This window comes from Myotis yumanensis, unplaced genomic scaffold (assembly GCF_028538775.1).
Source record: "Myotis yumanensis isolate MYYU_CA2020_CCGP unplaced genomic scaffold, mMyoYum1.0.hap1 SCAF_13, whole genome shotgun sequence".
Classification (NCBI taxonomy): Eukaryota; Metazoa; Chordata; class Mammalia; order Chiroptera; family Vespertilionidae; genus Myotis; species Myotis yumanensis.
The window spans coordinates 16,973,491-16,998,993 of record NW_027223764.1 but is presented as its reverse complement, the minus strand read 5'-3'; the positions used below and the strand labels follow the sequence as shown (position 1 = coordinate 16,998,993).

General features: G+C 43.6%; 1 protein-coding gene across 4 annotated transcripts in view; it reads left to right on the top strand.

Annotated features, from left to right (window-relative positions):
• The window catches only part of WBP1L (WW domain binding protein 1 like), an 87,872-nt gene that overhangs the window by 5,373 nt on the left and 56,996 nt on the right, over positions 1 to 25,503 (top strand). The window contains exon 1 of one of the 4 annotated variants that reach the window (XM_070432378.1): positions 10,718 to 10,809. The exons of 1 other annotated variant lie outside the window; for it this stretch is intronic. In XM_070432378.1, coding sequence (XP_070288479.1) covers positions 10,777 to 10,809 — 33 coding nt within the window. In that variant the 5' untranslated portion in view covers positions 10,718 to 10,776. Of the gene's footprint in view, positions 1 to 10,717; positions 10,810 to 14,032; positions 15,236 to 15,279; positions 17,994 to 25,503 lie in introns of those variants that run through there. 2 more of the 4 variants (XM_070432380.1, XM_070432379.1) reach the window with 2 other exon arrangements.

Genomic DNA, 25,503 nt, shown 5'->3' with positions numbered 1-25,503 from the left:
ATCTTTTGAGAAATTGCCAAACTGTTTTCCCAAATGGTATGATGTTTATTATAATTAATTTAAATGAAATAGCTACATGTGGCTACTGACTACATATTAGACGATGCAAATCTAACAGCTTTCCAATGGGGGCATGGGGTATAGTCTAACACAGTGGTGAGGTCATGAGCTCTGGGGGCAGCCCACCTGAGTTCCAAACCTGACTGTTCTACTTAACTATCCTTGAGCAAATTACCTAACCTCTTTGTGCCTTAGTGTCCCCATCTATAAAACGGGAGTAATAAGTAAATAAAACCTAATGGGTTTGTCCTGAGGTGAAAAGACAATATATGTAAGGCTCTTGGAATATGTTTAATGGTTATTAAATATAATAATTACTACTGTTAATATTGGTGGTCCTCAGAGTACATTGTGGTTGATACGTAATTATCAACTCCCAAACTAAGTTTGGAAACAGATTTGAAAGTGACTTCCTTGATTCTATTCCATCACTGAGTTTAAGTTTGTCCCTGTTATCTTTTAGCTATGTAGGTCACTTTTCATGGTGAGTCTATGTGTTCAGAGCAGTGGTTCTCAGTTGGAGACAGTTTTGCTGCTTCCAGAGGACATTAGTCAGTGTCTGGAAGCATTTTTGGTTTGTTACAGTTTGGGAGTGCTACTGGCATCTAGTGAGTGAAGGCCAGTGATGCTGCGAAACATCCTACAATGCTCAGGATGGTCCTTCTCAACAAAGGATTGTCTTTGTTGTGAGTAGTGCCAAGGTTGAGAAACTCTGGTTTCTTACCAGGTCCTACTTAATTATCACAGGGTTTGAGGTCAGCTTTCCTATGAAGAGAGAGCATAGCATTATGAAGTGTATGAAATCCTCTGACAAAACAATTTAGGTGGGATAATCTAAAGCTTTAAATCCTGAATCTTGATTACTCTCAGATTTGTTGACATATGTTACCAGTCAGCCCTACTTTGTCAGCCAACACCAAACATTTTGAAAAAAAGCATATTTTTTTAGTGTGGTTTAGTAAGCAGGTGAGCCCTCCCTTAGTCACCCAGTCTTGAACTTTCTTTTCCCTTGCTTTGGGCTGCCTTTGTGGTTTTATTTGAAGAACATGTTTGTTTTCGCCCCAGTGAAGCTGATGGCCAGTTACTTTCTTTTCTCAGTGTCCTCCATGGCCCTTGTCGGAACTGAGTCATGTTCTTAGAACTTTTTCCTCTCCCCCTTCCAAGTCTTGGCTCTACTCTTATGCGCAGCCTCACGGACGTTTGCTTGTTCTCATACACGCTCAGCCTGCAGACACTATTAGGTGTTTTCAGGGTCACCAGGAGGGAAGCCGACTCCTGCACGTCAGGAAGGCTGTGTCTAGAGGAGAGCCTTCTCCTTCAAGCCTCAGGATACAGCTCATTGTGGATGTTGGGCACTAGCCAGCAACTCTTATGAATACTGTGGCTACTTTACATGGCTTTGGGTACAAAATTCCAACTGCCTTTGGAATTCCTGGCCATCCATATGCCCTAGAGGGCCTCTTTCCTGTCATAGATTGTTAGGAATAACACTTGAGGGACCATCAGGACCCAGGTGGGTTTATTTCTTACCCTACAATCCCAGTTGTGGGCACTGCCAGGACCACCGTTCCAACTATAAGTTCAGAGACAGTCAGAGCAGCCACTGAGTGACAGGGAGCAGTGACAGTGGGTTCTGCTGACCTGTCTACTCAGTGGCATACAACTGGCAGGCTGATGTCTGGCTGTGGGCACCTCCCTTTTGGACCATCCTTTGTATTTCCACTAGGTGGAGCAAAGTCTGGCCAAAAAACTGCTTGCAATGTGGAAACCACAAACAAAGAAACCCAAATAAATAGAGAACATTGCAATCTGGGAAATAAGGAGAGGGGAAACATATCTCATCCTATTGAATTCTACGGCTTGTTGATACAATTCTGGGCTTTCCCAGTGTGGGAATTAAAGTAGGTCATTCTCCCAGACTTGTAGATCGCCAGTCCTGCATGGGATGCTCTTACTCACTCAACTACATTCCCATGGCCTTGATTTATTTACTTTTGGTTTTCTTCTTTCCATACTTTCTTCTGTGGGAAAGCAGATGAGCTGTGTATATATCTTCTGTTCCTAGTGCCATCATCTCCCTCAGAGGGCCACAGCTAAGTTTTGATTCATGATCTTAGGTGTTTTAAAGAATTTAATTTAAACTTGTTTTGGAAGAGGTAAAAGTGAGCGGAAGACGATGCAAGAATATTTGTGGCTGGGAAGGGTGGGACCTAGAGTCAAGTTATAAAAACATGTCTGTTTTTATTTTTAAGTATCAAGCAAGACAGATCTTATGTCATAACACTGTTTCATCAAACATTCTTGCAGATCAGAGGCATCTGTTCATGGCAAAAGTATTCATGTTTTTCATAATTCTACATGCCTTTTTTGTTCACCCTTTCCTAAATTATGTTCCTCACCTAAACTTGGCAGTTTCACTCCATTTGTATTAAAAATCAACCTAACATAGAAACAACAACAAAAAACTCCACAGCTTCATTTATTGCTCGGCCATTGTGGCTCAGTAGTTGAGCATCGACCTAAGAACCAAGAAGTCACAATTTGATTCCCAGTCAGGGCACATGCCAGGTTGTGGGCTCCATCCCCAGTGTGGGGCATGCAGGAGGCAGCTGATTAATGATTCTCTGTCATCATTGATGTTTCTTTCTCTCCTCCCTTCCTCTCTGAAATCAATAAAAATATATTAAAAAAATAAAACAAAAAAAAATAGAACTCCATAGCTTCATTTATTGGTCAGAAATTAGTATTTTCCCTTTAGTGGCTTCTTTGGGTGAGAAAGTTAATATTTGGCTTTTTACACTGGGATGTTGGAGCATTATAGCTCCTTAGTACTAGAATAGTGTGAGAGTTGAATAGTATGAGAAGTTCATCATCCTGTGTATTTTTTTCTTATTTCTTTAAATATATATAGGTATATATATATTCAATTTCCTGACCGGGAATTGAACCATGTCCTCCCTGTTCATAGGTCGATGCTCAACCACTGAGCCACACCAGCCAGGCTCACATCAGTTTTTAACTACACAAAAATAACACATGTCCATAACAATGTTAAATTATGTAGAAAAACAGAAATGCTTAGAGTAAAAGGTGAAAGTCTGTGGTTTGGTGTGTATTTTTGGTGGTTTTTGTGCTTCTGCTGCCAATTTATAGATATACAGGGTGGACAAAGGTAGGTTTACAGTTGTGAGTACACGAAACACAGTTTATTTTGTATTATTACTTATTATTATTGTATTATTTGTATTATAACTGTAAACCTACTTTTGCCCCAACCCTTTAGTAATAAATTCACGTGTGTGTGTGTGTGTGTGTGTGTGTGTATGTGTATCTCCTATAAATAAATGTAAAGTTGGTGGTATGTGTAGGGTTCTTTATTGTCTTTCATTTTTTAAAACAAAAATGGGGTAATTTATAACATGCACTTTTTAAAACCTAAATATATTACATTATACCTTTGATTTTTTTTTCTTTTTTAAACATTTTAAAAATTACATCCAATATTTTTTTGGTGTTTTGTTTTTTTTTTAATCCTCACCTGAAGGTATTTTTTCCATTGATTTTTTTTTTAGAAAGAGAAGGGGAGGAGGAGAGAGAGACGGAGAGAGGGAGAGAGAGAGAGAGAGAGATGAAGAGAAGAGAGAAGAGAAGAGAAGAGAAGAGAAGAGAAGGGAAGAGAAGATAGAAAAGAAGAGAAGAGAAACATCTATGTGAGAGAGACACATTGATTGGGATCAAGCCTGGGGAATCGAACCCAGGACCCTTCGGCCTGCTGAACCAAACTGGCCAGCGCACCTCTGATGTTTTTTAAATGCTTGTATGTTATTGCATTAGACCTTTATTTATTTAATCACTCCTTTATAGATAAACATGCGTTGTGTCCAAGTTTTTTCTAGGTAAACATTGTTGTACTTAATTTCTTTCTGTAATTGTGCTGGATTCCTAGAAGTGGCATTGGGGATTGTGAAGTTATAGGGTATGAAATTTGGGTTCAGTCGTGCCAAATTGCTCTCCTCAGTGGTTCTATCAGTTTACATTCCCATTACTAGGGTATGCAAGGGCTCATTTCCCCAAAGTGTGAGCAGCATTTCTTGATCTATGTTCTGTGCTTATTCTTGAAGAGGTTCCTTCTGATTCTTAACATGGGCACTTGGGGAACATTTCACTTTACTTCCTCAATGGTTTGTAGGTCTCTAACTAGCTTAGCTTCCAGTCCCTTCTCTGTCTGCAATCCCACTGTTCCATTTGCTGAGGAGGAGGATTCACCTAAGGACAGGGAGCCTATAGCTAGAGAAGTGTAGAAATGCCTGCCCAGGTGCTGAAGGAAGTGGTTTGTATTCCCCTGGAAAATGTCCCGTAGGTGCTCTGGAGCAAAATGTTGCCCAGTTACTATGTAACACACAAGTCTAATTGCATGCCCGCCCAACCAACCACCTATTTGTGATGGTCATTCCAGGAGAGGGGACCTTTGGAAGTAACATTGCTGAGAGTACAGACTCTGGAGCCACACTACCTCCCTATAATCTTGGACTAGTTAGTTAACTCAGTTTTCTCATCTGTATAATGGGATAATAGCACCTAGCTTATAGGGTTATTGTGAGGATAAATTGAATAATACTTACAAAGCACTTAGAATAGTACTTGCCACCTAGTAATTAGAAAATGCTAATCTTTATTATTGTTATTATGTTTGGGGAACCTTTAAGGCTTCCCTATTTCTTGACTGACTCAAGATCTGTTTCCAGTGGAGGAATTTAAGAATATATTTTGGTTAACTCCTAGTCCAAAAGGCATGTGTGTTACTTTCCATATCATCAGATGAGAGGAGTTTTTCCAGCAATTGTTTTCTAATAATAAGGAACGAAATTGTAGAGCAGGTAAGTTAGAATATATACTATTATTCTGATTTGTACATCATTGTTGTTCTCTTGAGTAGAGAAAAGAGTGGAGGGTTACCACCAGCAAGGAAGTGTGATGTTGTCTCAAGTGTGGGAGTTGTGGTTCATCATTCTGACCACAGGGCTAGACCCCATGCAGAACACTGTGTACTGTACTGAGGTGAGGCGCTCTCTGGGGCTGCTTGACACCTGACCCCAACCTCCATTTGGTACATCCTGTCATCCTATTCTGAGGTAAAGATGGTTTTTGAGGCCTTTTTTTTTTAAAAAAACACCCACCAAACAGCTTTTTGAGATATAATTCAGATACCATAAAAATTAACCTTTTAGATTGTACAATTCAGTGGTTTTAGTAAATGGAATCGTATACCATGTGGTATTTTGTGACTGGCTTATTTCACTTAGCATAATATTTTTGCAAGGTGCATCCATGCTATAGCATGTGTCAGTATTTCATTTCTTTTTATGGCCAATTACTATTCCATTGTATGGGTGTATCACACTTTATTTATCTCTTCATCAGTTGATGGACTGTTGCATCCTGCACTCCCCCTACTGGGAATCGAGCCTGCAACTGGGACATGTGTCCTGATGGGAATCGAACCGGCCACCTTTTAGTGCATGGGACATTGCTCAGCCAACTGAGCCACACCAGCCAGAGCTACGTTTACCTTTTTTTGTTTATTTGTTTAATATATTTTTATTGATTTCAGAGAGGAAGGGAGAGGGAAAGAGAGATAGAAACATCACTGATGAGAGAGAATCATTGATTGGCTGCCTCCTGCACACCCTCTACTGGGGATCAAGCCGCAACCCGGGCATATGCCCTAGACCGAATCGAACCCTGTACCCTTCAGTCCACAGGCCGACGCTCTATCCACTGAGCCAAACCAGCTAAGGCGAGCTATGTTTAACTTTTGAGGAACTGCCAGATTATTTTCCATAGCAGCTGTACCACTTTACATCCCCACTGACAATGTATGAAGGTTTCAATTTCTCCACATCCTTTTCACTTGTCTTTTATATCATAACCAACCTAGAGTGTGTAAAGTAGTACCTCACTCTGGTTTTGATTTGCATTTTCTTAATAACTAATGATTGAACAGCTTTTCATATTTTTATTGGCCATTTGTATATACTTGGAAAAAATCTATTTGATTTTTGGCCTGTTTTAAAGTTCCTTATCTGAAGGGAAAGGGGCCAGCCCAGGGGGAGATTTTCCTTTCACCTAGATTTAAGGCTCTGGCCATGTTACTACCTGTTCTCCTGAGTCTAGCCAATTGCTTTACCTTTCTGAGCTTTCATTACTTCCATCAGCATTGTCCAAAGACTGCCTGAGGCAGCCATTATCTGCAGTAAGAGGCCCATGTGGTTAAAGAAGTCTACTGTCTTGGTCTCTTTTGGAGATTCATGATGACCATACTCTACAGTTAAGCCACTGAAGAATCCTACATTTAAGCCTAATGAGTCCTTTGTCAGATAAATGATTTGCAAATATTTCCTCCCTTCCATTTTTATGTTGTTGGTTTTTTTCACTTTCTTGATGGTATCCTTTGAAGCATAACTTTTTAATTTTGACGATGTTCAGCTTATCTATTTTTTCTTTTATCACTTGAGCTTTTCATGCTCCACAACCTGGGCATATGCCCTGACTGTAAATCGAACTGTGACCTCTTGGTTCATAGGTTGACGCTCAACCACTGAGCCATACCAGCTGGGCTCCTTAGTTCTTTTAATAAAAATAAAGAGAATTAACCCATGTACCCATCACCAACTTCAGCAATTTTGTCATGGACAGTCTTGTTTTATTTATTTCCCCTTTCATTTCCATTCATCCCCAGTGAAATTATTTTGAAGCAAATCATAGATTTCACATCATTTCAACCATAAATAGTTCCACTTGAATGTCTAAGAAATAAAAGTGTTCTGTTCCTCAAAATAAACACCATCCCATATCATTCCCTAAAACATGACAATAATTTCTTACTGTTATAAGATAGGATCTTGCATGGAACCATTTAAATTAGATCCTGGGGTAAAAACTATTAAAAAAATTCAACTAATTATGACAGCTCTTCAGTTTTCATAAGTAATTAACCCTCACTAAGTATTCCGCTACTTAAAAAACGTTACTCCCCATCTCTGGCTGGGTGGCTCAGTTGGTTGGAACATCATCCTGTACGTGGAAAGGTTGCGAGTTTGATTTCTGTTCAGAGCACTTACCTAGGTTGTGGGTTTGATCCCTGGTTGGGGCATGTACTGGAGGCAACCAATCAATGTTTCACCTCTCTCCCTCCCTCCCTCCCTCCCCCCCCCCCCCCCTCCCTGCCCCCTTGGCTGGTATGGCTTAGTTGATTGGAGCTCTTGTCCTGTATAACAAAAGGTTGCGATTCGATTCCTGGTTAGGGCACATGCCCAGGTTGGAGGCTTGATCCCTGGTAGGGGACATGCAGGAGGCAACTAATTGATATTCTCTCACATCAATGTTTCTCTTTCTCTTTTTTTCTCTCTCAAAATCAACAAAAATATTTTAAAAAATCAATGGCAGTCTATCCTCAGATGAAGATTAAATACAAACAAAAAACCCCACGTTACTCCCCAACAATACCCTTCAAAAGTGGTTCTCCAGCCACAGCTTTCTCTTTTTTCACTTGAACAGGTCTAGTGGTGGAGTTTTAATCACGGCAAACCCTTTGTTACATCCCTCAAAACTTTCATTGTCATTTTGTTTGGCACACATTCATTTCTAACTTCTGCCCATTAGCTTATGACTTTTGCCCTCAATTTCTAGTGTAGGGAGACTTTTTGGAAAAACCCTCCCCTTATCTGAGATTGCACAAATGTTCAGAGAAATCTGTGAAAATAAGGAGACCCCCATGAGTGCACTTTCTTTTATTAATCTTCACTTGAGGATGTTTTTCCATTGATTTTTAGAGAGAGTGGAAGAGGGGGAGAGATACACAGAGAGAAAAATTGGTGTGAGAGAGAGACATTGATTGGTTGCCTCCCATGCCCCGACCCGGCTGGGGATCGAGCCTGCAACCAAGGTATGTGCTCTTGATTGGAATTGAACCCATGACTCTTCAGTCCAGGGGCTGACGCTCTAAACCAGGGGTGGGCAAACTTTTTGACTCGAGGGCCACAATGGGTTCTTAAACTGGACCGGAGGGCCGGAACAAAAGCATGGATGGAGTGTTTGTGTGAACTAATATAAATTCAAAGTAAACATCATTACATAAAAGGGTACGGTCTTTTTTTTTTTTTTTTTTTAGTTTTATTCATTTCAAACCGGCAGGATCCGGCCTGCGGGCCGTAGTTTGCCCATGGCTGCTCTAAACAATAAAACTTAAAAAAAAAAAAAAGACCGTACCCTTTTATGTAATGATGTTTACTTTGAATTTATATTAGTTCACACAAACACTCCATCCATGCTTTTGTTCTGGCCCTCCGGTCCAGTTTAAGAACCCATTGTGGCCCTCAACCCATTGTGGCCCTCGAGTCAAAAAGTTTGCCCACCCCTGGGCTAGGGCCTCATGAGTGTATGTTCTCCTTTTTAAGCTGTCCAAGGGTGCAAGCTGTGTGTCCCCCCACCCCCATTCCTGCCTGACTGACTGTGCCCACCCTCAAGATAGAGTATTAGGGGTTTCACAGCAGATGCACAAGGCTGCTGAGGGAGAAATGGAATGTAGAATATGGAGGCTGAAAGACTGTAGAGCTATGAGGCTATGAAAGAACGTTCAGTAAGAAAGAGAGTCTGTGCTAAGCAGATTTAGAGCTGAACAGGCTTAACTGTGGGACTCTTCAGAGGCTTAACTGTATAGCATGTGCATAGTAAATCTCCAAAAGTGACCTTAGACTTCTTTGACCACATGGGCCTCTTATCAGCAGAATTGGCTGCTGGGAGGGGTGGGGAGAGGGGGTTGAGGGTGGGGAGATGGTGTCTCTGGACAATGCTAACAGTAGTAATGAAGGCTCAGAACAGTCAAGTAATTGGCCAGGGTCGTGAGAATAGGTGGTCGCATGGCTGGTTAGAGTGCCAGAGCCCTGACAGAGTCTAGTTGGAAGGTAAATCTCCCCCTGTGTGTTACTCACTGGGGCTCCCTGGGAAGACCTCTGTCCCCTCAGTCAGAAGCCCTAGATCTTACTTCTGGGTCATTCACACTTTCACATCTTCAGTAGACTCCTCTGACAAGTGGGGATAGTAATAACTGTCTAGCCCTGTCACCAGCTGACGTAAGGAACAACTAAAATGGATATGAAAATAGTTTATAAACCTTGAGTTCTCTGCAAGAAAGATGATTTATTGTGTTTCTCACTGGTTAGTGCCACCTTTTCTGCAATTTCCCACTTCTTACAACTTACGGGAGTGATAAACTGTCTGGATGTTTTCTTCTGCTGTTTTTGACCATGAAATCTTAAGAGCTGGAGTAGATTTGGTTACCGCATAGCCTAAGGAGAGAGGAGGTAGTATTTGATTTACATAAGATCCAGGAAATGAGGGAAGGCATGGTGCTGGGAGCTGTGTTTCCAACGAGATCTTACTAAGTTTCACAATCCTTTATGCAGAAAAGGCAACTTCTAGGTGTTGCTTATGGAGTTATCTGGTGAATGGGAGACAAAACCAGGAGCAGCTTTGTTCCACTCGCCGTAATTGAAAAACAAATGTTGGTTTAGATCAAGCCCCTTGAAGAAGGGACTTTTGCTTTTGAGGTGGCCTAAGTACTTTAAATCCCTCAGCTGAGAAATTAGAGACATACAGATAATGAGATCCATAGAGGGTTTCCCAGTTCTTGCATCAAACCTCAGAGTAATATCCAGGTGCTTTCTTCATCTCTTAGCTGTTTATCAGGTTTCTATGGCCAGGAAAATGTTACCCACGTTAATGTTTGGGGATTCAGCTATATGAGCTTCATTTTTCCAATCTCCTCTTTAGTCATTAAGTCTGTTCAACCATGTAACAATCTTTTATTGAGGGCTTATTTTGTGCAAGGTATTGTGAGGGACACAGAAGTGAGAGTTATGGATCTTGCCCTTAAATTGCGTGAACTTTAGAAGAGGAGGTAAGCTGAGAATAAATAACTTTGCTGAGTTTATGAGCACAAAAAACAGGTAAGTGGATTTCCCTCTAAAAACACAACCAAGATGGTCTCTCTCTGGACAATGCAAATAATTGGTCTTATGACCTTAAACCTAGAGGGTCTGGTTTAAGGGACTGCTTTCAGGGACTCAGAGTTGCAGTGCCTTTAATAAAATGACTTTCATTTTAGTTTTTTTCTGTGTGCCTGCCACAATTTGCATTCACCTTTCCACCTGATGTGGACCACATCTCTCTTTGTTTTGCCCAAAGTTTAAATAAAAGTGAAGGATGAAATCAGATTTAGTAGAGACCTGGAAGACTAATTTTCCTAATGGATTTCTCTTTCCAAGTTCTGAGTGTGTATCATGTAGTGTGAATGACCTCTGTCCCTCCTTTTGTTGTTATTCCAATCTTTGGTTTAAAGAACAGTTCATTAGAACAGTTCATTAGGAGACACAAAATGTGTCTGGGGACAGCTCCGAGCTTGGCTTGCTAATTTTCATATAATTCTTGGCTACTTGCCAGTTTGGTTGAGGTTGAACTGTTTCTAGGGCAGGAAAGTTGAACCTTGCATTTTGTTTGTTGTGTGTGTGTGTGTGTGGTTGTTTTTTTTTTAAATCCTCACCCGAGGATATTTTTCCATTGATTTTTAGAGAGCGTGGAAGAGAGAAGGAAAGACAGAGAGAAATATCGATGTGAGAGAAACACATCAATTGGTTGCCTCCTGCACACGTCCTGACTATGACCTGGGCCGGGGAGGAGCCTGCAACTGAGGTACGTGCCCTTGACTAGAATCAAACCTGGGACCCTTCAGTCTGCAGGTTGACACTCTATCCACTGAGCCAAACTGGTTAGGGCAAACCTTGTGTTTTGATATGAGGGCAAACAGGCTGCTGTTATGTTTGATAAAGCTAAATTTGCAGATCCAGCAATAGCCCATTAACCATCAGTGACGGCCCACTGTCAGTGGTGAGTTTCTCTGGAGAGGGCAGCAGTGTCCATCCATGAAAGTAATAAATATTGTGGAATGATTGATTGTCAGCACAAAAGGATCTTTTTGTTAGGGGATGAGAGAGGCAAGAGGCAGAAACCTTAGGAAGCTGTTGTAAAGTGGTCTCAGCTTCTGCTACTTTCATTTCTCCATTTAAAAGACTGAGACTGTACCATTGACCAGAGTATCTTCCTTCCACCTCTCCCATTCCCAGAGTATAAGAAAGTCAGCTGAAAGATTTGTCATGTTTTAGTAGTAAATATAATTAAGCAAAAAGAGAGCCCAAGATACTTAGTAAACCAGAAATTCCTGTCCTTGATATTTTTGGCACTACTGTCGTCATTCAAAAGAAAAAATGTGCTGGTCAAAAGTACTCAGTGAAGACACATATTGTAGGGCCTCTACATTCTACCTCCAGCTGACCTTTGCTTCATCCTCCACCTTTCTTGGATGCTCCTTGTGTCCTTGTTTTCATGCTTTTGGCCATGTTTGGCCCTTTCTAGTGTGCTCATCTTCCCACCCAAACCCTACACCTTATTTTAGTACCCATCTCTCAAAACCTTCTTTGGTCATTCTATCTCTCAACAGCCTCCCTTGTTCAAGCCCTTCTTGGACTTAATGTCTTTACTCCCCTCCAACATTTATTATGGAATGCCTATGTTTGTTTCTGCGTCTGCTATCTTTTCTTCCTAATTGGGTAAATAAATAAATCCTCCAGGGCAAGACTAATTCGTTCAATAGTCCATCCATCCTTCTCATTCCCATGATATATCCTGGATGGCTGGATATATCAGGTTCCTAGGTGACTGTGACATCGGGTCCCAAAAGATAGCAAAATGTTACCTCCATATGTGTTCAAGACATTTTGGAGCCAAAATAGGCCTGGTTGAAACGCTGGTTCCACTGCCTACTAGGTGTGGGTCCTTGAATGACTTGCCTAACTTCACGGAAGCTCATGTTTTTCATCTGTTAAATGTCAGATATCAACATATGTTAGGGTCCTCTCTCTCTGAAATATATCTTTTGGTGTTTAGCAAGTGATTACATGCTACATTAAGAGTTGTATGCCCAGCCTTCTTTCTGTGAAGACTCAATAGCAAGAAAGCATCCACAGGTTTTCATGGAGACCGTGTAGAAGAAATAAGCCCCGTGACTCGGAGAGCCCCTTGTCCTCCTCAGAAACGAGGAGTGGTGTGTTTTCTTGCCTGGGCAGGCTTGCTACACGTCTGCCTTTGTTCAGCCCCAGGACACAGATAAGCTAGTATTCTTGACTTCTGGCAGCTAATTAATCCTTAGCATTTCTACTTGGCAAAGTTCTGAAAAAATCTTTGTTCTGAGTTTGGAATTCTTCCCATGGAATTCCCCAAAATAATTACTTCAGGATCCTTTTACTGGTGCCCAGCCCCACATTCATGACGTGAATCAGGTACTTGGTTTGACTCTCATGGTGGCACTCACCGTGCTTTGGTTTTGAGTTAGTATTCCAGTCTGTTGTGTGTGTGTTTTTGTCAGAACTCTAAACATTTAAGTGTGCCTGTGCCAACCTGAGGGAAAAAAGGTCTCTTATCTTAGATGTTCTGTGTCTGCCTAATAGTCTCTACTCAAAGCTCCTGGAAATAAAATGGCCTTAGATCTCTTACCCCAGAAGCCTGGAAGTTGCTGTCCTATTCTGATAAAATTCTCTCTCTTCCGATTTCTTTACTTCAAAATTAGAATTCCCCTTCAGCCTCAGCCATCCATATGACCTGAGTGTGGGAACAGGTCACCAGGTTACCTGAGATCCAGGGCATGGGAAGGTCTCCCACTCTAGCTTGCTCCTTGTATGGGGACCGGCTGTGTGCTGGGAACAAATGAAAACCTTGGGGCTTTCCCAGTCATTTACCTCACAGAACTCTGGCTGCAAAGTGAGTCAGAATGGCAGTTCTAGGGCCCAGGGGCCCTGGCTCCACATTCCAGAACATCACTGTCAGATCCAATCTAAGTGGCTGTCTTTTAAACAGGGTCCTGGGGCACTGACTAGCGACAGTGTTCAACTGACCCTCAATTCTATTTTTTTAATTTATTAGTAACTTCCCATCTAATATCTAATCTAATAAAAGACAAACATGCAAATTGACCATACCTTCGCTATGCCTTAAGCCACGCCCACCAGCCAATCAGAGCAACTATATGCAAATTAACCCAACCAAGATGGCGGCCAGCAGCCACAGAGCTGGAGCGAGCAGGAGGCTTGGTTGCTCCAGTGATGGAGGAAGCCAAGCTTCCCGCCTGCCATGGCCGGCTCTGAGCTCCACTGAAGGCAACAAAGTTTCAATTATAGAAGGTAAATAATCTCAGAATAAAAAAAGAAAAGAAAAAAAAGGAGAGGCTGGGAGCTTCCGTCACTGGGGGGCTTGGCCAGCCTGAAAATGGCCCTCAGTCCCTCACCCAGACTGGCCAGGCAACCCAGTGGGGACCCCCCGCCCTAAAGGGGGTGTGGCCAGCCTGAAAACAGCCATCAGCCCGTCACCCAGACTGGCCAAACCTCCATGGGGTGAGGGTCCCCACTGGAGGGGGCTTGACCAGCCTGCAAACAGTCATCAGCCCCTCACCCAGGCTGGCCAGGCACCCCAGTGGGGACCCCCACCCTGAAGGGGGTGTGACCAGCCCGCAAACACCCATCAGCCCCTCATCCAGGCTGGCCAGGCACCCTAGCAGGACCCCCACCCTGATCCGGGACACCCTTCAGGGCAAACTAGCTGGCTCCCACCCATGCACCAGGCCTCTATCCTATATAATAAAAGGGTAATATGCAAACTGACCCTAACAGCAGAACGACTGGGAATGACTGGTCACTATGACACACACTGACCACCAGGGGGCAGACGCTCAATGCAGGAGCTGCCCCGTGGTGGTCAGTGCGCTCCCACAGGGGGAGCTTTGCTCAGCCACAAGCCAGGCTGACGGCTGCCAGTACAGCGGTGGTGGTGGGAGCCTCTCCCGCCTCCTCAGCAGGGCTAAGGATGTCTGACTGCAGCTTAGGCCTGCTCCCCGCTGGCAAGTGGACATCCCTTGAGGGCTCCCGGGCTGCCAGAGGGATGTCTGATTGCCATCTTAGGCCCAATCCCCCGGGGAGCGGGCCTAACCCAGCAGGTGGTCATCCCCCAAGGGGTCCCAGACTGCGAGGGCACAGGCCGGGCTGAGGGGACACGCCCCCCCCCTCGAGTGCACAAATTTTTGTGCACTGGGCCTCTAGTCATTAACATTATTGTAAAGGAAAGAGTCTTTGGAGCAAGAGACTTCATTGAAATCCTTGCTCTCTTACTACTAGCGTTGTGCCCTTGGGCAAGGTCTCACATGTCTCAGTTTCTGCAAGTGAACAATAGGGTTAATGCTACCTATGTTGTGGGGGAGTTTGGCAGGGGTGTTGTGGCATTGTGAGCTGTTGGTGAAATGGAGTTCCTAGCACAGAGTCTCGCTGATTGTCAGTGCTGAACAAATAACTGTCTTTCCCCACCTCTGTCCCAGAATTAAAAATTGTAAATACATAGGCTGCCTAGGAAAATGTTGCCAAAAGATTCTTAAATCAACTACAGTGAAAGAATGAATGCCAACTGGCCATGAACATATATACTGTTGTAGTATGTTTTCTTAAATAATAATCAGGATACAAAGGGTTTTAGCATTACTGTCTTTGGGGATTCTGTGAACTGGGAAGGAGGGGTCTGATCAGTAGAAAGATGTCTCAGACACTGCTTGAGGCCATAAACAGTTGTTTAACTGCAGCATTTTGACAACATAATCCTGCTTAATTCTGGTTTAGTTTCCTTTTTTAAAATTGGAAAATTCATCGTTGAATTTAATTCTGCATTATCAGACAGATGACTACAACAATTATGTGACGAAGGATTTGACTTACCTTTGGTCCACCATGTATGAATCTGGATCACTTACATAAAAGAACCCTTTTTTTTTTTCTCAAACCAGTAGAAATTGCTAATGATCATCTTGCCTCTTAAATCCCAAAGCTGACTACTTTGCCACTGGGCTGTGGTAATATTTGCAGGGCATGGCAAGAAATGAAGTTGCTTTCCTTGGAATGCCTGCATTTACCAATTCAGCCTCTTTTTCTCTTCACCCCTCTACCCCCCAAATCTCAGTGCTCAATGAGAGTTGGTCAGCAAGGAGCTGGGAAAGAAAAAGTATATTAGTGAAAAGAAGCCATCCATGGTCAGTAACCACTCTTATTATATAGTGTATGATATTGTGCTAAGTGTAATGCTTTGGGTTTAATGTTGCCTTGCCCACAGGAATGTATAATCTTGTAAGTAAAAAATGCTGATTAGAAACACTGTCTTGAGTAGTATCCATTAAAGTAGTATTTATTAGGGGGACATCAGGAAGTCTGTGATGCAATTTTGACCATTTAGATTGAACTTCTACAAAATTATTATCTATTTTCTAGTAATTTTGTTGCAATTCCACTTATTCAGAGATCACTGCTGATGAATATTGTTTAGAAATGGGGACTGTTTCCATAGCCTATCAGAGCAAGGGTTCTTGGATATTTTGTTCATGGTGGTATCCACAGGCCCTAGAACAGTGCTGGCACACGGGGCGTTCAGTAGATGTGGAACAAATGAGTAAGTACACTTACGCCATGGTACTCTTTCTGGAGAACTGCAGGTGCCACTCTGTCTTGTTAGGTAGGTTCAGATCAGAGTTGCCCATGAAGGGCTTAGGATACCCTTCCTCCTGTTTGACTGTCACACTTAATGATGCACTTGTTTTGTGATGGTCGGCTGTTGCCAGGGAACTGAGGGAACGAAAGGAAGGCATTGAAAACAGCTTTTTCGCTCTTCTTTGGGTGGCTGTGTCTTGATGTCCAGGCCTGGCTGGCTGGCAATTTGGCCTCGAGGTGATGACTGTAGCAAGGCATGGGATAGACAGTATGACCGTGTCTTAAGAATACATATATGCCAGCCCTGACTGGTTTGGCTCAGTGGATAGAGCGTCGGCCTGTGGACTCAAGGGTCCCGGGTTCGATTCCAGTCAAGGGCATGTACCTTGGTTGCAGGCACATCCCCAGTGGGGGGTATGCAGGAGGCAGCTGATTGATGTTTCTCTCTCATTGATGTTTCTAACTCTCTATCCCTCTCCCTTCCTCTCTGTAAAAAATCAATAAAAAAAATATTAAAAAAAAAAGAAAGAATACATATATGCCAAAGAATGGTTCCCTAGGCCATTCTTTCAGCAGCAGAAGCCACTTCTCTCTGCACATCTCCCCTCTTCTCTTCTCCATAGCAGTGAGGCTGTGATTCATTCTTTTCGTGAGCCTGGAGGAAATGGCTCAGCTGGCTTGGCTCATTCATTTCCTTGTCAGGAAAGTCAGTGTGACCTTGACCATCAGTGGGAGACGTGAAGCTAGCACGTAGTATTTGGCTGGATTCACTAATGATTGAAAAATACTTCTGGCAATTCACCATGCTCTAAGTGCTGTGTACTGCTAATTTATTATCCTAGGTGGGGGTGAAAGATACTAATTTGCAAGACTCATTTCTGATTTACCTGGGTCATACTAAGCACAGGGCCACTCCCAAGGAGGCCTTTGATAAATATCACTGAAAGAAAATTGTTGAAGAAAATAAGATGATGAGATATACTTGATTTGAGTCATGGAAACTATACCTAATTTGCACCTGACGAAGTTAGTAGAAAGTAACTTTGGATTTATAAAGTTCCTCTAAAGATTATTATCCTTCAGGACAGTTATCTCTGCAAGTCCAAATCCAAACATAGGCCCTTTGTTCCATGCTAGTGTTTTCTTTGGTAGAGGATTCCAGGTCAGAGAGAGCTACTGTGACCTGCTGCTTAGGGAATGGTGGCCAGATGAGAGCTGGCTTACATCACTGACTAGGAAAAGTCAGATCAGGACACCAGCCCCAGGGGCCTTTGCTTTTTATGCAAAGCTTGCTGTTAGAGAGCCATTTTCTCCATAAACCGAGCTTAGAGAAGAAGGCATAACAAACCTAAGGTGGTGAACTTTTCAGGAGCAAGAGTTAGTTTAAATATAGATGATCTGCTTTACTGGCAACTTGGAGGCTGCGGTGGGACTTGTTGTACCTTTTGTAAGACAAGTGAGGAAAGATGTTGGCACCTGTACATGCGCAGTTTGTTTATGAAATATAAACTCTCCTGTTGAAGTGAGGGCTGGAGAGATCCGTGTCCAAGGTAGCATGTCATACCTTAGCTGGGAAAGAGGTGCTTCTCCACGCCCCCTGCGAATTGTCTCAATCCCTCGAGAAAGTTGGGACAGCTCGAGACTTAAAGCACTATTTGTTGAGCATGGACTCTGGCAGGGGTGGGGCGGAAAGGTCCTGTGAAACTAAGTCATTCGGCTTGATTTTCTTTCCCAAGGAGGAGAAACAGTACCTTGGGGGTTGTAGTGTCCGGTCCTTATTCAGAGAAATGTAGCTCTCTTCAGCTTTAGGCTCTTGCTTTATGTACACCCGAGCCTGCTCAGAGCCGAGGGGAGCTGATAGGAGTGGGGCCGCCTCTGTCCTCTGTTGTAGGCTCCAGCGTTAGTGGGTCTAGGGCTGGCCATCGTGGGTTTGCAGCACATCCTCCTCACTATTCCACAGCAGCTGTCTGGAGCTTTTTCTGCTGTGCCTGAACTGATGTCATTTCCCTCTTGGCAGACAGCTTGGGCTTTGCTGCGTCTGAGATATGTCACGAGAAGGTGGGGGTGGGTTGGAGCCAGACAGTGGGGAGTAGCAAGGAGAGCAGGAGGTAGAGTGCCTGCTTGGTCTCAGGACTCTGTTTACTTTCTCTGCTTTGCTCGGGAAGGCTGCTTAACTGGGACTGCGGAGCACACAGGCCCACCAGGGGAAATGCTCATTCCAAGAACTTAACTTTTAAAAGCCCTTGTTGCAAACGTTAGTGTGGATGATGCTCTTGCAGGATGCCTTCCCTTTGGGGTCTTAGACAGGTAATTAACTGGTTGTATGTACGTGGATCCGGGTTGGGAAGGGAAGAAGGGTGGGAGCTTGTTTATGGTACTACTGCTTGGGGTGGAGGGACATTCTAGAAAATGTCTCGCAGTTGTAACAGGACAGCTCCCACACAGAGATTTCTAGTCTTCCCTTGGTGTTTATCGTGGCTCCTTACTTCTAGAGCCTCCATATTCTTAACTCCCTACATCCCTGAGTCTGTCTGGGGCCGCCCATTCTGATTTTCCATTAGACACCGTAAGACCATTTCCAGAGCTTCTTGGAGGAAACAGTTGAGAGAGATTGAGGTGGGGGAGGGGGAGAGGCGGAGTGGGATTCTTGATCAAAAACCCTTTTTATTCCTTCTCCATTTTGGTTTGGCTAGTTGTAGAGATTTCTTCACCAGTTCTCTGGTTCTGAAGAGATTTCTGAATGGGGGGATGGGACCTTCTTTTAATGGGGAGGGCTCTCTCCTTTTAAGCCTGTGGTCAGGGCTGCATGCCTGAGGGACGTAATGGACACCGTAGAGGGATGGGGGTGGGATGGACCACCTTTTGGCCTTCCTGACTGGTTTTTCAAAACCAACAGACCCCTCTGGCCGAGGCTTGATTGTTTTGGGAGCTGCTGTTTGAAGTAAGGGCACTACATTATAGCCGGTAACCTAGTTGGGATGAGAAAACAGTAGCAAGGGACCAACTGCTGTCTGCTTTCGGACACAGCTGTTGCCGACTGTTTGTTCCAGGGCTTCTGAGAGTTGGCCGTCCCCACCCCCTCCTTGGTCTGAAAGGCATGTCTGTATCGGAATGCGTAACTGTAATTGGCGGCAGCGGCTGTAAGAGCGGGTGGGGAGGGACACACCCTCTGCTGCCTGTTCCTGGTGAGGAAAAGTCACAGAAAAGATCAGACCAGAAGCCTTAGAGAGTCCCTGTTAAGGACTGCTGGTCTTAAAAGTGCTAAGTGAGCAGATCTCCCTTGGGTTGTCTGAAATTCTTTTAAAAGTAAGCTTCTCTGACTAGCTCCACACATTCCATTATTGCTCTTGTTGATCTTCAGTGTTCCTTTAATGCAGCTGATGAGCAGAGAATGGGGTCCCATTTGAGCATCTCCTCCGTCACCCAAGACTGTCATTTTAACCTATGGACACAGTGAGCCCTGGTGAGGCTTTTGAGCAGCATTGGAAATGGGCTGGGAGAAGCATCCCATGCTAGGTCAGATGACAGGGAGAGAGCCTGATAGAGACATGAGTAGGGCTGGGGAGCCAGAGAGACTTGTGTTCATATCTTGACTCTTCTGAGGTCTCAGCAGGGCAGCCCTGCTTAAATGCTCTGAACCTCATCTTTGAAATGGAAATAATAAAACCTGCTCAAAGAGTTATTGGGAGGATTTTACAAAAGAATGTATTTAAAACAGTAGCACTTTGGCGGGCCGAGAGTAGGCATTTCGTTAAGAACAACTGTTATTTTTATCTACTCATTCCTAAAGGATGCAGGACCAAAGGAATACCAGAAAGCAGAGGACGGACTGTGGAGGGTGTGGGTGGGCAGGAGCTCTTGCACCAGTCGTTTGGTGACTGCTGTCGTGCATTGACTGAGAGTTGGGAGATGTATGTGCCAATATACATCTTATGTCCTGGGGGCAAGAGGACATCCAGTACCCTCCACTCAGTTAAGTGAGAGGATGCAGTGATGGGCAAAGGGCCGGGTTGGTTGTCATGAGGAGCATCTCAGAGGTTCAACAGCAAGTGAATCTTCACTCTCGCTTCTGAACAGGTTCCTGGTAGAAGGTTGAACTAGAGAACCTCTTGGAGGCCCATTGTGCCCTAGGCTTCTGGGATTCAAGCTTTGCCTATAAAAACCTTGAGTATTTTGGTTACAGAATTTTGTGTATTTCTAGGATTTCTGTGCGATAGTGTAACTATGTTCTTTATTGGACCTATGTAAAAGCCAGCCTTGTAAAGATTACTTGGTGATAATTTTGTTTTTTAAAAAAATGACATAAACTATATATGCTATTAGTCTTTTTAAAAATTTATCTTTATTGTTGAAAGTATTATAGATGTCCTCTTTTTTCCCCCATTGACCCCTTCCACCCCATTCCACTCCCACCCCTCCTACTCCCCACCTCCCTTCACCACTCTATTGCTTGTGGGCCATGCATATATGCTTATAAATTCCCCTGTTAATCTCTCCCCACCCTCCCTATGCTATTAGTCTTTATTATACATAATATGTATGCACTTTTAAAATATTTTTCCCCTTTTAATTCACAACTCACAACCTTGTCTTACGTGATAGTGTGATTCTGTTTCTACAAAAGTACATGCTGAGTACTTGCCCAAAATTCTTCAGCTCATTAGGGAAATGTTAGTTGACTTTTTTATGTGTTTTTTTTTTAAAGCCTGAAGATTTTCTCACCTAGACTGCTTTGCCTAATGTCTATAAAGGGCAGAGAGTAGAGTAGGATTAATGCATTGTTCCAGTTGGGGCATATTTTCTGAAGGTTGTTTCTAGGTGACCCAGGGATCGGATAGGAAAGACATTGCTCTTCTCTGTGTGAACATTTGCATTTTACTCTGAAGACTCTCAGGCATGCATCATCTACTGAATAATGCCACTGCATGGAGATTTTGAACACTTAATGAATGGGGTCAAGGTACAAAGGATGCTAAGACAAAATAAGCACAGTCCTTACTTCCTGGAAGCTCACACTCTAATGCAATTCTTAAAATGCATAAAAATCACCTGTGAATCAGGCTTATTAAAATTTAGATTCAGTAGGTGTGGGGTGTGGGGATATGCATTTCTATGAAGTTCCTCGGGTTGGTTCTGATCCTGGAAGTTTCTGGTCACACTTTGAGAGACAGACCCTCCCCATTCCACCCGACCTGTAGTAGCCTGGAAATAGTTACATTACAGTGTGCTGAGACTACAACTGAGGAATCCCCAGGGACTGTGATAGCAGAGGTTGGGAAAGCATCTAAATCTGGTTGGGGGAGGGCAAGTGGCTTGTAAGGCTCTCCTGAGAAGTTGATATCTGACCTGAATCTTGAAGGATGAGTAGGAGTTTATCAGACATATGAGCTGGGGAAAGAGCATTCTAGACAGATCAGGTTGGGACTGTTGTTGTTTTCTCCTGTGGATGAGAAGGGAAACCGTCATCTTTGGGTCTTTGTTAAAGAACTTGGCTCACCAGTATTGGTGTCCTATATGTCACAGAGAAGGAGGAAAGCATTAGGGTACTTCAGTCAAAATGAGTGTGGCATGAATTCAGGGTCTATAAAGGGCAGATAGGCCTGTACCTTCCAGTGAGCTGTCTTAACTGTTCTTTGTGTGGAAGAACTAATACAGTGTTCTAAAGAATAGTTTTTGTACTTAGAGGAGCTAAAGTTCAGAAGAGAGTCACCTGCTGACCTTTTTTTTGGAATAGCACAATGTACCAAATTTTAGATAAAATACACATTTAAGCATGCTATTTTAGTTTATTTTTGTATTATCTGGCAAGATCAGAGTTTTCTGGTTAATGGAAAAATCTATCATGTATACCTAACAGATGGATTACTGATTTTCAGAGAACAAGATTTCAATGGAATGTTCTTAGTCTGCTGATTTACATGAATTTTATTTCCTGTTTGACTCAGAAGGCATTGATTTTATAATGCTGAACGATTCTTATGACCAATATTCTGTATCTGGAAAGTGTTGTGCACCTATTTTATTCAAAACATATTGTACATACAAATAGGTATAAACTCTGTCCCTGCCCTCAGGGTTTACAGTCAAGTAGGGGACCTAGAACAAGTGTGCAGGTAACTGGAACATTAGGCAGGTGATGCTGAGTAGCATTAGAGAGGAAAAGAGTGCTCGATGAATGAAGAGGAGTGAAGAGATAGCTTTCTACCGGTGGCCCTTTCCGCAGTCCAGTAGTCTCAGTTGTTGCACTCACTTGTAGGGCCAGTTGAAGATAAGTTCTAGTCGATGGAATGCAGGCTAGATCCATCAAGACAATAATATCTTGTACCTCGGAATGTTGTGGGAGGGGCTCACTGCACCCCAACTTGTCCTCACCGATAAAGTAAGATGATCTCTGATACTAGAAATGAGTAGTCTCCAACAAAGCTGGGGGTAGGTCTGGGACTCTCTCAGGCGGTGTGCTCTTTCCTTGTTAGAATTTGTCACGGATAGGGACATCTAAGAGGAACCAACTCCTGGCCCAAGGGGCTCTTTGCATTCTTGAAAGGAAAGGGGGAGCTGGTACTTATAGGCACTTGTTTGGCCTGATGCTTGCTGATTGTCAGGTCATCCAGAATGTTGAACCCGACTTGCTCCCTTGCATGGTAAGAGATCTTAGAGTCTTACAAGGACAGCACTGAAAATGCTGTGGTGATAGCCAGCCTAAAGCTGCAAGGTGGGAGCCATGACTAGGAAGAGGGAATTTGCCAATGTCTAATTTACCCATAAACTACTGATTATTATCCAACATTTACATGATACTTTAAAAAATATATTTTTTTTATTGATTTCAGAGAGGAAGGGAGAGGAGAGAGAGACAGAAACATCAATGAGGAGAGAGAATCATTGATTGGCTGCCTCTTGCATGCCCCCCACTGGGGATCAAGCCCACAACCCAGGCATGTGCCCTGAACAGAAACCGAAACATGACCTCCTACTTCATAGGTTGATGCACAACCACTGAGCCACGCCAGCCGGGCTTACATGATACTTTTATTATTTCATCAAGACAGCCACCCATGAGGTAGGCAGTCTTATCTCCTTTCTACTGTGAGGAAACTGAAACTCAAGCAGTTCTCTCTTCAGGATGACACAGCTAATGGTGTCTCTGGGCCAGGTCCTCTCAGTGTTGTCCTACTCTTTCATATTTCCCTGGTGTGGTACTAGCACCAAGACCTTCTCTCTGCATGCTCTGGGCTCAGCAGAGGACTAAGTGTTCACTTCCAGTCACAATTACCCTCTGTGTGCTTAGCCTCTCTTTACCAGGTTCAGGACAAATTGAGCAAGATCCTGCTCGGAAGGTAACTGGCTGTATATGGTGCAGCACACGCCAGGTGACACTTGTTTGTACTACCTGAGGTTGGAGCCAAAATCCTTATCGGAACTGATTTGTAAAAATCTTGTGACGGCATCTCAGAACACTTCAGTTCACTATTGTCCCCTAAAGGTGAGAAAGGGTGGCTGTCATCTAAGCCTTTTCAAGTGAATTTTTTTTTTTTAAATCCTCACCCGAGGATATTTTCCCACTGATTTTTAGAGAGAGAGAGAGAGAGAGAGAGAGAGAGAGAGAAACCAATGTGAGAGACATCAATTGCCGCACAAGCCCTAACCAGGGCTGGGGATCGAGCCTGCAACTGAGGTATATACCCTTGACTGGGAATCGAACCACGAGTTGACACTAATCACTGGACAACCTGGCCAGGGCTTCAGTTAGATTTTTGAACCCAAATCATCTCTATTACAAGAGGTACTTTTAAAGAGGAATGTGGCTTGTTTTTCCATCACATTCCATGTTATCAAAGCAAATTCAAACTAGTGGACTGGACAATAAGTTAGTGGAAAAGAAGACTGTCTGCTGACTTTGAAACTTTTACCTCGGATGGAGCCAAAGAAAACATTTACTTTTTCCAGTGACATCCCATGAGTTTGATCCACTCCCTCCCACCCCTTTCCCTTGAAGAGGTAAATTTTAGTCCAGAAAAACAATAATTTTAGGCTACTTAAAAAGCTGGGCTATAAAATACCTTCTCCTGCTTGATTCCCTACCAACCAAATACTAGTTTCCTAACTCTACCTCCCCCCTGCCCCCCAGCACTTCTTGACTGTTTGTGCTAATCTATAGTTGAAATAGCCTGGCAGGTTGACCTGTTTTTGCCATTTCTGTGCCCCTCTGTAGCCATTGCTTCCTTGGACAGGGCTCAACTGGGCTCAAACCCTGGACCTCACAAGAGGCCTCTGTTGCCAGTTGTTGGAAATGGAGATTCAATCTGAGGTGACTGGCTTGAATCATCTTGTTCTTTTAACTGAAAGGGAGAGGAGGGGCAGTTGTGGGAAGCTGTATACGTTTTAGGAGAGTGGGAGACATGCTTTGAGAATAGCTGGAATATGACACAGTGCCTTCTTTCCTGAAAGTGGCTTGAGAGTTTGCTGGGACTGTGTTGCATATAAGACATTGGTTCCCTTGGGCACTGCATCAAGGAGGCCAGAGTATTATTATAGTTTGGTTCTCTTGTTTAACACACTCCTCTCAGGAGCTTCCACTAAACTGTGACACACGGTCTCATTCATGGTTTTATATACTGCCCAACTTATTGTGTGGTGTGGTTTCATCAAGGTTTGGAAATCCCGGGTTCCCCACCAGGCAGTGGTGTGAATGCCTGTGACCTCCCACTCCACTGGGTGTGACTCTGGACTGTGATGAGGAGGCCCGGGATAGGCTGGGGCAGGCTGCCAGCAAAAATAGAATGTGCAATCACTCCCCTGTCTCTGGGTGAGGTTCCAGAATAAATCTGGACCAGGCTTAGATTTTGCTGGGTTACTATAAACCTGTCATGACCAGAAGACCCTGGGTAGGTCCCTTGGCGGTAATGTGAAATCACATCACCACAGCGTAACAGTTGGAGGATCCCTTCTCGTACCTCATAGCTAAGAGGCACAGGGAGTGCGGGGCAGAATCAGCCCCAGGAGTTACTTGACTGTCAGTCACCAGGATCAGTACTTTCTGAAGGCTTTGCATCCTTTGCTAGGGTAGGTGCACTTGAGAGATTGACATTAGCCCTGCTCTCAGGGAATTTATAGAGTGGTTGGGGAGCCCCTGAGGCCATCAGACAACAAGACTGGATGGAACACGATCTGCACTAAATTGGGGGGTAAAATTTGTCTGGAACAGTGGTTCTAAACTAGGGGAAGTTTTGCCCCCCTCTCCAGGGGACATCTGGCAATGTTTGGACATTGTTTGTTGTTACAACAGGAGGGTGGGGTGTTGCTACCTGCTTCCATCAAGTGAAAGCCAGGGACACTGCTAATAAACATCCTGCAAAGCACAGGACGATCCTCACAGCAAAGAATGGTCTGGGTCCAAATGTCAATCATGCCAGAAACTCTGGGCAGGAAACTAAGATCCAGCCCTCTGGCCCTATCCCGTTTGCTCAGTGGTTAGAGCATCTGCCTGTGGACTGAAGGGTCCTGGGTTCAATTCTGGTCAAGGGCACATACTTCAGTTGCAGGCTTCCTGGCTCTGGTCGGGGTGTGTGTGGAAGGCAATCAATTCATGTGTCTCTCTCACATCGATGTTTCTGTCTCTCCCTCTCCCTTCCATTCTCTCTTAAAAAAAAATCAATGGAAAAAATATCCTCCAGTGAGGATTAAAAAATAAAAATAAGATCCAGCCCTCTGGAACTGACATTTCATCACTTAATCTGAATAATCTGGATAAGCAACCCCCTGAAGGGTAGGATCCTAGTAGTGCCCAAATAACGTCATACAGCTTAAAGACCAATTA